The following is a 17,697-nucleotide window of genomic DNA, read 5'->3' as shown; positions in this document are numbered from 1 at the left end:
TAAAAGGAATTGGGGCTCAGTGACGTTAAAGGGACTTTCCTAGGGCACATGAGAGTTATTGGTAAAGCCAGCATGAAAGCACAGAGACACCTGCTCTACCAAACTGTGGCTTATGCGGAAATAATCAAGAGATCATAAGGCAAACACTCCTATCCCTCTAACCTCTTCCTACCTTCTCCTATTCCCAGGATTATAATGTTGAGTATGATAAAGCTCTGCTATAGTTTTAGCATTTCATATATGATTTCAAATCACCTTAACATCAAATTAAATTAAAAAAAATAACCTCCCCTCCTTTTCAGGTAATACATTAATCTGTTTCCATTCTGGAGAGTGATTTTTTCTACTTTTTCATGATCCCATTTATAGACCAGTGACAATTCTCAGAGGAGAAAAAAATCCCATATTCTCTCTCACAAGCAATTTGAAGAATGATATATTTATGACACTTTCAAGACTTAAATCTTATTTCAATTTATTCATTCCTTCAGAAATTCATAAAAAATCTGAGTACTTAAGTATGCTTCAAAGCCTTTTCAAATGCATATAATGAGAATTTGGGGGCTGGAAAGGGCTTTGGAGAGTAACCCAGAACATTCATTTTGCAATTAGGAAACTGAAGCCTAGCAGTGGTAAGTGACTTATCTAGGGTCCCACAGGCAGAAAGTGGGTAAGAATTCTGGTTTCCTGATATCTAGAATAATACTATTTTTACTACCGATTTGGTGAACCATACTTGATATGACAGTTTCTTCATCTGGTACCATACTGTGTTTTATTGCAAAGTCCAGATTTTGTCTTTTTTTTTTTTTCTGCGGTACGCGGGCCTCTCATCGTCCCCTGCATCGGCAGGCGGACTCTCAACCACTACGCCACCAGGGAAGCCCCAGATTTTGTCTTTATTTGAAACTGTAGCCTATAATAATAATGTGGATACGATATTAAACATACTATAATGCTTAAGGTTGTGTCATTGGTATTTTATAAAGGTAGCTCTTGTGTCTATTTTGGTAACACCTACTGATCCTTACTAAAACATCTGCATGTTCTAAGACCTCCTATTAGGACAGTTGTTTGGTTTGTTTCAATCATCCCAATAGCTGATGTGACCAGGCTGTGATCATCAGTTATGAGTATTAAGGTGGCTGGAAATGGACTATTCTCTGGGCCAGTGTCTCTACTACACAGGCTAACACAGAGCAAAAACACCGTGGTGGCTATATTTTCACTTTAATCACAAATTATCCAGATTGGAGGTTCACATAGCTCAAATCTGAGACAGCTGTCATTGTTTTTTTACTTCCTTTTTTCCTAGAGTGATCTGGTCTCAAAGTTTTGACCAGAGAAATTACCAGCAGATTGTGCAAAATCCATTGTAGACGTTGCCTCAAAGAAAGTTACCTGGATTGTATCTCCTGTCTGTTTCGCTGCTAGTGGGTATAAGATTGTTTCAGTTACTGATTCTTATATGTTAACAGTGAAATTCATCACCTGCATTTCCTTCTACAGGACATCAAAAAGTGTTATAATTTTGGCTTTCCTACAACAATATTTTGATAGTAATTGAAATTCTACAAGTACTCGTATTATAACTTAGCATTGTTATGCATTTAAATAGCAGGAGGTTGGAGTTTTACACATTTGTTCAGGTATACTTTGAAAATGAAATATGGAAATGAAAAGTCTTCTTTATATTAAATGTTCACAGTTTAACTTTCCATAAGGCTTATTAAATAATATGCAAATAGCTACCATTCTGCTGAAATGTCACAGTAAATACATTAATAATGGCACAGAAGTGAAATGTCCCCAAATGGGAAACCATTTTAATGATCTCCTAAATCTCTTTTACAAATAAAACTTTGCTTTTCTTTTTAACTGAAAAAAGTTCCATTTCTAAAAGAATATAAAAATAGAAAATGAGTCAAGAAAACTTTTACAGATACAATTTTTAAAGAAATTCTTAAAACATTAGATGAAATATTGTATATATCTTTAAGAATGTGCTTTGTCTCACCACACCAAACATCATATGAAAACTAAATTAAATTAGTATATTATATATGAACTGTTGAAAGGTATAACTAAATGTTAAAATTTTAGTTAAGATAGACAACTTAAACATATAATAGGTACTACTATATTTTTTAAAGTTAAGCTCTGCTAAAACCTACCTACAAGACTAATTTGCAAATCTATCATTTTGAATCAAAAAATAAAAGAATGTTTAATCAAGCAAGGCACATTTCTTTTAGGCAAGTCTGTCTTTAATACCATTCATCTGGGCACAGTGTAGACTTCGCTTATTTACATATAAACGGGCTAATTTATGTATGAGAGGCTTTGGTACAAAACACACGTTCACAAATAAAGTTGCACATAACTCAGAACAGAGAAGATAACATTAATATACATCATGATTAAACGTAGTCCAGTAATTAAATGAAAGAAGAAAACAGTGTAATAAGTTGCCTTGTTAGAAACAAACATTTAGGTTTTCTTTATTAGCAGTAGTGATTAGTTTTTGGATGAATAAATATCATCCAAATGTCAAAAGGTTGAAATGATACTTTATTATTTTTGATGTTCTTCTTTATTTCTTGGTCAATATCTTTTATATTGCACACAATTTGAAGAGAATCCTCCAGGTTCAGAGCTGTTTCTTGTATATGAAGCATTTCTTACAGACATGTTATTTAATGTCAACTGAAACAAAAGTATGTGCTGGCAGACAGATCACTGTCCATCAGCAATATAACCAACACTGTATTCTTGATCTAAGCAATTTAAAAAGAGCATCCTACTGGTCAGTGCAGCTCTACAGTTCTTTACGTAGGGCTCTTCAGGTATCTGTTGGACAGAGTAAACACAATAATTTACTGTATATTTAGTTTTTAAAAAGTTGTAGACTTTAGGTCAATATTAAATATTCTACTCATTACACTTTTAAAAACTTTTTTTTTTTTTTACTGTTACCTTGAGAAGTTTGAGCAACTTAATTTTCTAAATGCATTAACCACATATTGAGGGCTTTTAATTGATAAGTCAGAAACAGTTTCAGAGTATGCTGAAATTATGAACCTTTTTCCCCTTATTAATAATGAACTCCAAATGTAGTCTAAACCAATGTGATTGTTTTTGGAATAGGAAAATTTATCTTCATCTTTAGAACCATCTGAAAGGTACAGTCTACTGATTTTTAGAAAAATACATGTATCAATCTTCTCAATGTATTTTCAAGGTGTTGTTTCTTTTCTGGCTGTGCATCCCACTGTGGTAATCTAAGAAGAGAACTCCTTTGAAGTGAATAGATAAGTGTTATGGAGAGGAAAAAAAAGGAGAGAGAGAAACAGTCTCAAAATGAGTATTTTGACAACCATGTTCTAGGTACTACAAATGTAGTATCTAGAACTACAGATAATCTGTAATGACAGATTACCCTGTCATTACAAATAACTTTCAAATCTATTGATCCTTTAAAATATGAACTCTGTACAGTTATATACCACTTTAGGGAATAAAAAATTAAGATAACAATAGCCACTTAACCAAGGTCTGTGGAGAACCAAGAAATAAGAGTTCAAGTGTATTGCTTTCCTCTCCCCAACTACAAAAAAATCATCTGGAAATAAGGATAATAAAGTGTTTCTTAAAAATAGCATAAGGCAGCACAACTGTCTTGTTCACTGCTACATTCAGAATAGAGAATGGTGTCTGGCACACAGTAGATACTTTATATGCTCAGTAAATGAATAAATCCCTATTACTTTGTACAGTGTCTACACATAGGAGCTACTCAGTAAACATACGTTGAATCAATGAATGGATATATAAAAATTAGGTTTATGTACTCTAGAGATTTACTAATTGTGATACTTATACATACAAAAACAGAAAATCCTACACTCAGCTTCAGATTTCAATATGTGACTATAATCCATCATAATACATAGAGAAGACTGTTTCTCATAAATACTCCTGGTCTTAGCAGGTGTCTCAAAACCGTTGTAAATGCCTAATGATGGCCATCTGGAATTTGACTGTGCTTTTCATGCAAGACTCATTCACTCACTAAACTACATGGTGTATACCTACTATTCTGGGAAATTATCTAGTGAAAAGTCTTCCTTTTTGGCCTGGATTATACTTGCTCATCCTTCATGAAGGAAGTAACTTCTTCTTAACCCTGGTCTTCAGTCAAAAAGCAAGAGTACATTCTTGCATCATAGTACACTTAATGTTCATTATGAAAGTTTTAAAATTACAGTGGTCTACTAGCTATTGATGACAACTAATTATAAGAAATCACAAGTAACATGAATGATATGATAATCTTTTTATTTCCTCAGTGCCTAGCTTCTGCTCAATGCTACTGCAGCTTTGATTACCTTGAGATGGTTCTATTAAGCTATTCTTTTCTTGACGCACCCTTTTTATATAAGGGGCTGTGTCAATACCTGCTTCATGTGTCAATACCTGCTTCAAGGCTCTTGGGATTATTAAGTCTGGTACAGCTTGGCATCCTAATAGACTGTAGGTGCGGAAGGAGTTGCAATTCAACAGAAACAAAACAAAAAATAAAAGTGATTTTAGATGGTAATCATATTGTTTCTATTAGTGGCTAAGAAATGGGTTGAAGGGCTTAGAAAAATGAACATTGACTTAAGTATCAAAATTACAGAAGAGAGAAAGAAAGTATAATGGTGACTTATAATTGAAGATATCAATATTTGACCAAATAAATATTCTAACATATAAAGCAAGAAAAAAGGATAAGAATAGTCAAATTTCAATAGCTATCAAGTCTGTGAAAAATTAACTGATACCTCTACTCAGGCCTAAATGAAAGAGGTGCAGATATCCAGGTTACCTGTTAGCCTCACTAACTTGTGTCTGATGAGGAAAAAGCTGAAATCATTCTGTGACACGGTGTTATGGGAACTTTGTCCTCGTGTGTCTATATTTTGACATCTACTAAATAACTTGCAGTTGGCTGCACATCAACAACTTCTACAAATTCTACCAGCTAAATGGTCATGAATTAGCCCCAAGGACTAGAAAGAGTTCTTGCTAAGTTATGTATAATTCTCTGATTGTCCTCTTGGAAATTATGCACTCTTGGGGAGCAGAAAAAGTTTAAACTCACGCAGTAATTAAAACTGGTAATGTGCCAAGATGTGAGCTTTGTCAAAAATCTGAAAGTCATGCGAAAATGAGCTGTGAGGTATAAGCAATACTACTTTAAGCAGTATTTAGGTTTACTAAAAATAAATCTCCTCAATTCACATAGTAATATATTTATAGTAATATAATTTATAGCAATATAAATTGACCTTTCAAAATGAGTTAAAATGTTTGCAGGTAAAAAGTTTACAGAACCTAGGTATAAAGCAACTCAGACACAGTTCTTACTTGGAGAAATTATTTCTCTCTATGGTTTTTAGTCGCTTACTACATTTTTAAATCTCACATATAGTCACTCTTGTTTAACTGATTTTAATTACAATTTCTTATAAAAGTAATAGATTAGTGAATTCCTCAAATACACATTGCTCTTCCTCAAATACACCAGGTATTTTGTTTTGTCCTGTAGTCTTACCTGAGGTAAATATAAAATGTAATGGCATGTGAGGCTGCCTCTTAAATATCTAATACCTTGGCTATACCAGGTTACAACAGAATATCTGGAAAAACCCATATTGAGTTAAATAATAAAAATAAACAATGTTACAATTCCTCACCCAAAACCAGAAAAAAAAAAGAAATGAAAATTATGCATTTTCAATTCTCTAGTCTGTGTCATTTCTTTAAAAAGTCCTAACAATGGGTCCTCAGAAGAGAGAAATGATCTCTGTCCTATGTGGCCTTAATTGTACAAAGTGATAGAAGATGAAAGAGTTTCTAAGTTCTACTGGTCTACAGATGTAACCTCAAGCATATGCAGACATGCATTAGCTTTGATTAATTTGGTGACGTATCTGGTAACGAAATTGTGCCACTGCATATGCAGATGCAACACCCAGGTGAATCTCTGGTCTGGTCTGCCTGAGAAATCCAGGGAAAGGAGAAAATTCAGAAGTGGTGTGGGGAAAGTTCCTTGCTATTCACATCAGGAGAATCCCCATTTCCTACAGCAGAATAAAGTGCATTTGTTATATTGCCTAAAATCATGGCAATATCTGCAGTACTCATTTATATCAATGTTTTAATTAGTTTCAGTAATTCCATATTACACTTTGGCTTTTCAAGGCTGCTAGGAATCTCCCAATACCAACATATGCTACTGGACTGCCTCTCACCTTCCATCTTATTTTATTTAGAAGCAGCTTAAGTTTTGCCATTATAACTGTCATTCTAAGAATCCACCCTTATTTCTCATGGATGGATCTTCTTTCATGCATGAACAAATCACTTTTAAAAATAGCCGATTTTTGTGATCCTACCACATAACTTGACAACTACATGAAAAATTAGGTTATATTGTAAAAGAAATAATTTTATCCAGTAAGGCCTTATGTACAGTAATATAATTCTTTAACGTGATTCATTGATGAGATCTCTAATAATTTATTCAATCAGTTTCCATAGTCCTGAAGACCCCATGGGTGTTTAAGGACTCACTATTAACTGAAACCAAGACTGAACTTACAGGGAAGTTTCTTAGAATGTCTGCTAGATAGGTAAGTTCCTGGATATATTACTTGCTTGTTCTGATTTTTGCTGTCACTTGGGTCAACCAGTCAACAAGTATATACTGAATATCATTTATAAAGAGCATTCTATTAGCTATTAGGTAGGAAACACCGTCTCTGTGAGGCATTCTGACTTCCAGATACCCCTGGCGATTAGGAGCGACATCACATATAATGTTATATTTAACACGCCCCTGCTGGAGCATGTTTTGCCAAATGGAAGGCTTCTCCAGTGAACCAATGACGAGGAATTTCATCCAAAAGAGCATGGTGAGGAGTACAAGCCTCACAGTGATAAAATGAAGCATAGATACACAACACAAACATTTTGTTTGTAGTTTAAAAACGCTCAAACTGGAATGCTATTCCCTTCTTCTCATCGCTCCCTCAAATAAATACTCATTAAGCACTAACCTTATTCCAGGTAATATTCTAGGCCTTGGAGGATACAGTCCCAAAGAACAGACAAAAATCTCTGCTCTCATGGAAGTGAAGGGAAGACAGCAATAAACAAAGTAAGTGAAATGTCTAATATTTTAGAGGATAAAACAGATCAGAGGAAGGTATAGGGAGTCCTGTGGAGGTGGCAATTTTAAACAGAGCAGCCAGGAGAGGCTCCACCGAGACAGTGACACCTAAGGAGGTGAAAGAACGAGCCGTGCAGAGAGCAGACGCTACAGCCTTCCAGGCAGGGGAATAGGAAGTACAGAGACCTGAATAGAGCATGCCAGATATATTTGAGGAAAAGCAAGGAGGCCAGTGCAGCTGCAGTTAAGGATGAATCTGAAGAGGAATCAGAAATAAGATCAGAAGGGTAACGGGGGCTAGATGAGGTAAGGCCTTGTAGGCCACTGTAAGGTCTTTAGTTTATACTCTGTGTGAAACGGGGAGCCAAGTGGGGGTTTTGCCGCAAAGAAGTAACATGATCTGACAAGTGTTTTAAAAGGAACACTCTGGCCGTTATGCTGAGAATAGACTCAGGCGGGGGAAAGGATAGGAGGCAGGGGGCCAGTCAGGAAGGTCAAAAATCATCTATAAAACCCAGATGAGAGATAACGATGGCTTGGATGGTAGCAGAAGTGGTAAGACTCTGGAAACATTTAAAAAGTGGAGCCAATAGGATTTGCAACCAGATTGGATAAGGGGTGTAAGAGAAAGAGAGAAGGACGATTCGAAGGATTTTAGGTTGAGCAACTGGAAAATTGAGGTTGCCAGTAACTGAGATGGGGAAGAAGTCAGGAGGCATAGGCTTGATGGCGGGGGTGGGGGAGGAGAAGGAAGCTCAGTTTTGGATATATTAAGTTGGAGATAGACATTAGCTGTGCAAGTGGAGATGTCAAGTAGACAATCGGAAATTCAATCCGGAGTTCGGGAGAGGGGTCCAAGTGGGAGATATAAATTTACGTATAGATCATCTAAAGCTATGAGAATAAGACTGAATTCAGAAAGAAAAGAGGTCTAAGGACTAAGCCATGGAGCATGGGTTTCTCCAACATGAAGACCCGGGAGAGGTGAGGAAGAACCAGTAAAAGAGTTTGAGTAGGAAAGGTCAGAGAGGTAGGAAGAAAATCCAGAGTGTGGTATCCTGAAAGTTAAATAAAAAATTTCTTCCCAGAAGTGGGAATGTATTCTACAGTGCCAAATGCTTCTGATAGGTCAAATGAAATGATTACTGAGAAACGGCCCTGGGTATAGCTATAGGAGGTCACCACTGACCCTGAAAAGTACACTTTTGGTGAAGTGGTAGGGGTGAAAGCCTGAACAGATTCCAGAGAGAATGGGAAGGGATTCAACGGTGAACAAAGACAGATACAGTCCCCACTCTCACAGAGGAAATAGACATTAATTATACAACACAAATTAATGTAAAATTACAGCTATGTCAAGATAACATACTATATTCAACTCATTCTAAGATACACTGTTTTAGATTTGAGCCGCTATGAAATTAGGATGTACCTTAAAATCACTGGTACTTTCCCGTATAATTGGCAGGTTTTCTTTGTTTTTAAAGGCATATAAAATAATGGTGGTTCTAATAATCAAAAGCACTTAAATTTGATGAAATATACCATAATAGAGGAATTGATTAAACCAGTCATGAGAGATATCTTGGAGGAAGTACTGAAGTAAAAATAGAAGCGAATGAGATGAGGAGGGAAGGAAGGGGCCAGTAGTGGGAACATTTGCAAAGATCCCCATTGTTAAAAAGGGAGCTTATTCTGTAATTGGAAGAAGATCAGGGTTGCTGGAGTACAGCAGAATGAGGGAAGGAGCACAGGTATAGGATAAGGCTAGACACGAGGGCTGAGCCAGATCCTATGGGGCCATGAAGGCTATGTTAGGCCTTTGGGTCTCTATACTAATAGACCCAAAGAACAGGAAAAGACCTTGAGAGAATTTTAAGCAGAGGCAGGTGATATAATCAGATTGAGTCTCGAAAAGATCATTCTGGCTAGCAGGTGGAGAAAGGGTCAGGTTGGCCACAGGAAATGTGGGAAGGCCAGTTAAGAGATCTTCACACTTATCCAGCATAGAGGTGATACGAGTGTAGACTCTGGTAGTGGTAGCGATCTAGAAAAGTGGATTCTTTATAGAGATATTTAGGAGGCGAAATGACAAAACTCAGTTATAGACTGAATGTATTTACTACTTTTTGAATCTAATACATACTACTACATTAATAGATACAATAAAACTGCCTTTTAAGCAAGGCTTTAAAAAATAAAAATGATTTGTAAATGTTTATGCTGCACATATGAATGAAAGCAAATATTTTGGAACTTCACTAATTTTCAGAAAAAGAATTAGACTGTTTAGATCTACAGACAACAAGTAAATACATCTTAGGAAATAACTTATGAAGAGGTGAAGTGTGTGTGCATGTGTGTGTGTGTGTGTGTGTGTGTGTGTGTGTGTGTGTGTGGGCATGTGTGTAATAAATTAACCCCACTGGTTTCTCTTCCAAATTAAATTAAAGGCTTTAATTTAAGGAACATGTTTAAATGCAAAAAAAATAAGAACCTTAGGATTCTTAAAGAAAAAGAGTTTAAAATAAACTTAGTGGAAAACAAGTGAAACAGCAGTGCTGATTGGCCTATAACACGTAGGCACAATGCTGATTTTCATTGTAAGGAGTTGGTGGGGATCTCCATAGAGATTCCCCAGAGCCTTTGTGCTCTCAAGGGAGGGGTGTGGGTGAGGTTGGGGGCTCATCGGTAGAGAAAAAGCTCCTCTCCATTCCCTATCACCATGCTGGGGGCTATGATCCCTGGATCTGCAAAGTCAGAGCCCTGCATGCACAGGTTTATTCCTAACATTCTTCAGATAGGAGGAAACATGAGTTTTTGTTCATTTAAATGTTATCTTACTAACAATCAGAATCCCAGGATTTACTTTTCAAGCGAGAGTTCCTATTCTGCACTATTTAGATTGCAACAATAATAAAATGGCTCCCAAGAAAATGATGAAGCCTCTTTTCCAGATCTCTTCTTTAATGCATTTGATGGTTTAATGGTGCAAACTCTGAAATGTAAGAAAAAACACATCCAGTACCAAAAAAAAGAAAAAAAGAGAGAGAAAAAACATGAAAACGTTTTTTTGTAAAATGTTTTTTCTTTACAATGTCAAAGGCAAAATTAGTTCATAGCATCACTGAAAACAAAGACAAATATTTGAAAATTTTCTAACCTGTCTGAATAATTTAAAGAATACTATTATCATGTATACTCTGTGGCAATGGCCATTTTTTGGCAGGAGGTTGGGGGCTGAGTAACAGTGGTAAGGTTTGGGTTCTGCATGGCTTCCCTTCTTCCTGTCTTCTCTGATTTGCCTTCTCTCAAATATTATCAACCACTTTCAGCAGGTTATAAAAAACAAGTGGTTTCATTTATGTATAAAATTACTACACAAAATGTAGGAAATTAGTAGTATAAAAGCAATAGTCTTATTCTCCTTAGTTTAAAAGGCCAAATACAAAACAGAAAGAAAAAACCCCACCCTAAAATGCAATCCCTCAATAACCTCTTCCCCATTTACCTCTATCTCACAGTGTTTCTGTAAGTCTTCAGACTCAGGGGCACATGTGCTTCTCTGCATTTCTTAGTGGGAGGGGCTATCACTTCTATTCACAGTTGAGAGGTAGAAAGAACTCGTAACTACTGTAGAAAATGTTGACATTTTAAATGTATTGAGAAGTCAGTAAATTACAGTTACGGTTCTCAAAGGAATAGATTATTGGCATATATTATATATATTGGATTTATATATGATCAGCAAAGCAATTACTTGAGTATGTTATATACCAAAGAGGTAAACAATAAGCTTTATGTATATGAACCATAGCTTTGAATTTCTTCATACTGTGTATTTAAATTTTCAATCCCCAAATTTTATTTCAAAGTTGAGAAAGAACTGATATAACACTCCTCTTATGTGTAGCCATTTGTGATTATGTCACCTTAGTTGGTGGGTATTTAAATTTGCTATAATATCAGTTTAAAACAATACATAAGAAATAAAACAATAGCAATGTTATTGTTTTTATCTCTGGATTCACCAGCTATAGGGTATATACATTTTCCCAGGGTTTTGACAGATGTGTGTTGATCCAATCACACCTCCTCCCATGAATCTCTTGTACACACAGACATACGTATACCTTTCAACGTTCAAAACAAGCAATTGAGCTCAGTGACGTCTGTGGTTTGACAAAGCTAAGTAGCATGTGTAAACTTAGACTCATCAGCATTCTGCTCTAAGCCCAATTCACTACCCATTTTCATTTTCTAAATGCCTTAGGACCTCAGGGAAGGGGCTACAACTATGATGTGGGTCACTATTATATTCTAATTGTTTTTTTAAGCACAGTTGCTCTTAAAGATTCATGGAGTGGTTAGGTTAGGCAATAATGTCACAAATTTCAATGAAATGGCAACCTCCTTCTGCTTTCCATGCTATTGTTCTAAGTAATTTCCCCCTTCTTAATAAGGGACAGTCAAAATGTTTATGCTATTTTCTGGCATGGTTCTTCAGTAACCTAAGCAAAGTATGAGAAGATGGAAAAATAACAATCTGCATAATAGCAATAGTATCATCTCTTGTAGATTAAAACACACGGAAATACGAAATTAATCTTAAAACTGAAAAAATATCCATTGTCCTAGCAGGTATCACTACCAAGACTAATTATACTTTCTGAGTACTATAATATTAAATCCAGATAAATCAATCGTGTAAGAAAATAATCTTTTGTTACTAGAAAAGTCAGTCTCTTCATCTGATTTAAATACCGTATTTGGTCCCTATGGTTAAAAATATCTGATGGTTAAAAAAGGGTTAATTTTTCGGTACGCTGAATGAATTATGTTTCTGGAAATATGTTCTTCACATGAATTCATTAATTAGTAACATGGGCTGAAGTCAAACCTAAAAGCATAAGAAATTTATTTTCTCAATCTCTTTCAAGTCACTCAATAAAGGGAACATGGGTTTTGGGGCCACAATGACCTAGCTTTAAATCATGCTGGATTTCTTGCTAGCTGTGAAGTCTTAGGGAAATCACTTAGCTTTAACCATCTGTTTTTTACCCTCCTAAGATAGGGTTAATACCACTTACCTTGCAGAGTTGAGAAGTGTCCTGGACATGATTGACCCTTAACAAATCGTAATTATTATTGTTATTATAGAAAGTAAATAGGAAGACACTGATAATTGATGTATTTCATGCCATTCACAAGGCTTGCTATTAATTATACAGTGCCTGTAATGATCACAATCATAAAGTAATCCCTTAGCAAATAATGTAATGTAATCTCTTGGCAAAATCTCTGATGCAATATACCTGCATTAACATTTACCCTATGAGGGTAACACAACAACCCTATGAGGTACTATTTATTATCCTCATTTTACAAATAAGGAAACTGAAGCACAGAGAGATTAAGTAATTTGCTCAAGGTCATACAGTATTCAAACCCTGGCAATATGACTGCAGAACTTATGCTTTAAATCACTTCATTAAAAGCCTGAAAATAACACTAATGTAAGATAATAGCCATTCACTCATCAAATGTATTGAATACAAACAAGGTGCTACATTTGGTGCTGGGCACTAGAATCCAAAACTTTGTCAAGACCTGTACAGAACCTATAACCTTCAAGGAGCTTACAATATGGCGACCAGAAGGAATAACACTACCTCAAAGTTATGACTCAAAAGTCATATTTTTCTGGGTTAAAAAAAGTCTCCTTTGTATTACTGTTATTTTAAAACCATACAATTCCAAATATTATGGCACAACCATAATTTACTTATAGAACTAATCAGGGTTTCTACATCTTCTGAGTAACTGTGAATAAAACTGTTACTGCACTTTGTTCATCTTTATGCTAACATCTTTTAAGAACAGATACAAAAATTATTCTTATGTAATTACTAGAGTGTATCTACATATCACCACTAAAATGGGTCCTAAAAACAACTTCTGGTCATTAAGAATACCAAAAGTTTGGTCAAAAGGTGGATCAATGTTAAAGCCTCAAACAAGTAGCAAAGGGAACTAGATAAAGGAGTTCTATTTCGAAGACCATATATAAGAACAATGACTCTATGACCAGGTACACAGATTTCTTGCTTCTGTTTGTTTTTCTTTTGTCTTTTTCTCCTCTTCCCCCTTATATAGTTGTAATCATTATTTTTCACTCTCTCAAATGCACAAATAATAAAGTAAGTAGGCTTCTGACTACCTGAAAATATTTTATGAGCTTTAAAAATAGTGTTACTCTCACTTACTCTAGGATAAAATAGTTAAACCTATCAAACCAAAAAGCAATTGTGCATAGTGTATAATTTATACTTTATATAATGTATATTCAATAAATGGAATATGCTAAAATAAAATGTTACCCTTATTGCAATTTTAACCATCTTTGTTTTGAAGAATTGTACAATTGCACACTACTAAATAATTATGTAAATGAAATCAGACCAATAATCTAACAGCAGGTCTGCCTTTTATCCTTTTTTCAGGGGAAACACGTTGTTCAGAAGCCAAGGATGTTAGTAAAAGGAATGGAATCATTTTCAGCTCAGTTTGGGTGAAGGTTATTCTGAAGAGAAATGACCCTTTTCCCACTTTTTTGCAATAAACAATGGAAACCAAAGAATAGTTGGCAACCTGGACATCAAACAGAAAAGGTGTTATAAATGATCTTTAAAAGGCACCTAGCATATAATGAATATAAAACTATTGATTTTGCAAGTTAGCACAAATCTAGATATGAATGGTACCCCCCTGGTTCCCTGTACAAAAAGAGAGTGTTCTCAGTAGCTCCCACAGTGCTCACCTGATGCTGTCTTCTGGCCATCCCTGGCACATGGCTGAAACTTGCAAGTACTTCCCCAAGGTTTGGTTACTTCCTGTTCCTCCTTCTTATTGATTGTCTGCAATTCCCTCAGTTAAAAGTGTGCATCCTTTATATTTTTCAAGTATATTTAGTTTTTCAAGGGCTGTGATGGTGACACTGTTGTTGTGGGATCTGGATAATGTTTTTAAAGAGGAAGTCTGAAGGTCCCTTGTAGTAAGGTTTCAGGTACATTGACTGAATCTTTCACTTGCTTATGTGCAGAACACTTTGACATTTGCTTTTTAACTTCATTTGTTGGCTTCTTGGGAAAACAGTAGAGAAGCATCTTTTAAAATGATTGCCTAATTACTGGCATTTCATTCAAATCATGGCTTACTGTAGTGTATATTTAACATTCCAATGACGATATTTTCCTTTTCAATTCAGTCAATATGGGATGACATCAGTGATTTTCTGTAGTAAAATATGCATTTTGTGATTCATTTCACCACTTTGGATTCTCAGACTTTACTTGTGCGGTTTATTCAAACAGTGGTTTTCCTTGTGAAATCATGTAAGTAGGAACCATCTGGAAAGGTTACTGTGGAAACAGCAGGGGCTAGGGGGTGGGGCTAGAGAGCAAGAGATGCCATGACAACCTTTTCGGGTTTCCCGGGAAACATGGGTTGCTATGGGAACTGCATCAGTCAGGTCCGAATTAGTAACTTCTGCTGGAAGGAGTGTCTGCCACTTTAATCTTCTTGTGATACTGCAGAAGCTTATCTCTCAGATGCATTAGGAAATTTTTTTGTTTCTCTCAGCAGCACTGAAAACATCTGTTTCTAGACTTTGATAGATGTTAGCTAGAATGAATACAGAATTTCATAGGAATCTCTTAGTCTAATACTTTCGAAATGCTTAACAAGCCCCAAAGAGTTAAACTAATTAGTCAGATCGGGACATCTTGGGCATTTCCCTTAGTTCAAAGTTGTAGAGATCCTTAAAATTCCGGGAGGGGGGCTTCCACATAGAAATTCCAGTTGCAAACAAATAAACTTACGGTGGGTTTACAAGTCATTGTTCTAAATAGACTTTTCATCCACCTATCCACAGTGTTGGCAATTGAACTAAATATTCAATAATGTTGATGGGTCCATCAAACCGAAGCATCCTTTAAGTATGTGCCTGCTTTACTTAGTAAAGAAACAGCTGCCTTTGGATTCTGAGGTTAGACAGTTACTCTGTTCTTTAGTTTCATTTCCTTCCAGGATGTAGTTTTTTTTGTTTGGTTTTCTTTTTTTGTCTTTTTTTTTTTTTTTTACAGAGCATGTGCTAAAAATCAAGTTTAAAGTAAGTTTGTTGTTCGAAATATTAAGAGAGGGAGAGAGAGAAAAAAAGGAGAGCTGAGAGAATGCAGCCCACTTGCAAAACAGACACCTGTTTCAGTATGAAGCAGTAGGGAGAGAGAGAATGAAGTGTGCTTTCCACTTCTTCATGTCCTTTCCTTGATGAATGGTCTGGAAATGTATAAAACAAGGACATACACAGACCAAGGGGGCACGTTCCACACAATACTGGGCACAGCATGTCACTTGTTTCATATATTAAACATCGGTAAATATCTTTTTGATGTTGACACAGGAGTTGGGATTATTGTTCGTGGTGCAGGTGGCCGTGGAATTGCCCGTTTTGAAGGGGGTCTGGGGGAAAGCGCTATGGTTCATATCCCCCTCTTCGATCACCATATACTCCGACTTACTTAGAGTCGAGTTACTCCTCGCTTTCCGGAGCTCCTCGGCTGAAGGGGAGAGGTGCTGGCAACTTCCCACGTGCAGGTACTGGGCTTGCTCTTCCCCTTCTGTCTCCCGGTGGTAGAAGTAATTGAAGTTGGAAACAATCACAGGGACTGGCAAAGCAATGGTCAAGACACCAGCGATGGCACAGAGTGACCCCACAATCTTGCCCCCTATGGTCACTGGGTGCATGTCACCGTAACCTACGGTCGTCATGGTTACCACGGCCCACCAGAAGGCATCAGGGATACTGCTAAAACCTGAAGTGGGGTCGTCTGCCTCCGCAAAATAAACCGCGCTGGAGAAAAGGATGACCCCAATAAAAAGGAAAAAAATGAGCAGCCCCAGCTCCCGCATGGAAGCCTTCAGCGTCTGCCCCAGGATCTGCAGCCCCTTGGAGTGGCGGGAGAGCTTGAAGATGCGGAAGACCCTCACCAGGCGGATGACTCTCAGGATGGCCAGGGACATGGCTTGCTGTCCATTGCCTTGTCGCTCAGCCAGCTCGGTGCCCAGAGTGATGAAATAAGGGATGATGGCCACAATGTCTATCAGGTTCATGATATTTCGCGAGAAGGTGGCTTTGCTGGGGCAAGCGAAGAACCGCACCAGCAGCTCAAAGGAGAACCAGATGATGCACAGAGTCTCCACCACGAAGAAGGGATCCGAGAAGCTGGAGGCTCCCGCGGGAGCCCCCGACGTGCTGTTGCTGGCCGTCTCGAACAGCTCCTGCGACGGCGAGGCGGTGTAGTACTTCTCATCGCGGAACTCGGGCAGCGTCTCCAGGCAGAAGATGACGATGGAGATGAGGATGACGAGCACGGACACGATGGCGATGCCCCGGGCCGGCCCGGAGCTCTCCGGGTACTCGAAGAGCAGCCACACCTGGCGCTGGAAATCTCGGCGGGGCAGGGGCCGCTCCTCCTCCCGCAGGAAGCCCTCGTCCTCGCGGAACTTCTCCATGGCCTCCTCGCCCAGCTGGTAGAAGCGGATCTCCTCGGAGAAGATGTCGATGGGCACATTGACCGGCCGGCGGATTCGGCCCCCGGACTGATAGTAGTAGAGGATGGCGTCGAAGCTGGGCCGGTTGCGGTCGAAAAAGTACTCATTGCGGAGCGGGTCGAAGTACCTCATGCGCCGCTTGGGGTCGCCCAGCAGAGTCTCCGGGAACTGGCAGAGGGTCTTGAGCTGCGTCTCGAAGCGCAGCCCCGAGATGTTGATGACCACGCGCTCCCCGCAGCAGTCCTGCTCGCCGGCGGCGGGCAGCGCGGGTGGCAGCGGCTCGTAGCGGTCGCAGCCGCCGCCGCCACCGCAGCCGCCCTGAGGCGGGTCACCCCCGCCGTCGGTCGCCTCCGGCTCCAGCAGGTGGTCCCCGGGCACCACCGTCATGTCCGGCGGCAGCTCGGGGCCCGCGGCGGGATCTGCGTAGCCGGGGTTCACCAGCGTGTGGGCGCCGCCGCCGCCGTCGCCGCTCGCGGGGTGCTGCGGCGGGTGGGCGCGGTGGCGGGCGGAGGGCGGCGGCGGCGGCGAGCGCAGGAGGCTGAGGTGCTCGTCCATGCGGCGGGGAACAGGCGGCGGCGCGGGGCCGGCTCGTTCCTCCTCGATCTCCCCGCCCCTTCGCCGCCTCCGCCTCCCGCCGAGCCCGCCGCCTGTTGCTGTTGCTGTGGCTGCCGCGAGGCTCGGTCTGGGTCTGGAGCTGTCCGCCGGGCTCCTCCAAAGAGACGCCTCCTCAGCCCTCCTCCTCCCTCCTCCGCGGGGCGCGCTCCCGCCCCTCCGCGTCCCCTCCGGATTCCGGCCCACCGCGCGGGCGCGCGCCCCGCTCCCTGGGAGCCGCCGGGGCCAGCTCTTCCCCGCCGCCCTCCTCGTCC

At 39.0% G+C, this 17,697-nt stretch overlaps 1 protein-coding gene across 1 annotated transcript; it reads right to left on the bottom strand.

Annotated features, from left to right (window-relative positions):
• Positions 1–2,326: 2,326 nt before the first annotated feature.
• Positions 2,327–17,386, bottom strand: KCNA3 (potassium voltage-gated channel subfamily A member 3). Its single transcript, XM_060142416.1, has 2 exons — positions 14,040–17,386; positions 2,327–2,850 (listed from the first exon to the last, which is right to left on the bottom strand). The coding sequence occupies exon 1, from the start codon at positions 17,384–17,386 to the stop codon at positions 15,644–15,646; it is 1,743 nt and encodes a 580-aa protein (XP_059998399.1). The 3' UTR covers positions 2,327–2,850; positions 14,040–15,643.
• Between the last annotated feature and the right edge of the window lie 311 nt (positions 17,387–17,697).

This window comes from Lagenorhynchus albirostris, chromosome 2, assembly GCF_949774975.1.
Source record: "Lagenorhynchus albirostris chromosome 2, mLagAlb1.1, whole genome shotgun sequence".
Classification (NCBI taxonomy): Eukaryota; Metazoa; Chordata; class Mammalia; order Artiodactyla; family Delphinidae; genus Lagenorhynchus; species Lagenorhynchus albirostris.
The sequence above is the reverse complement of the archived record's forward strand: the minus strand, read 5'-3'. Positions and strand labels throughout refer to the sequence as shown.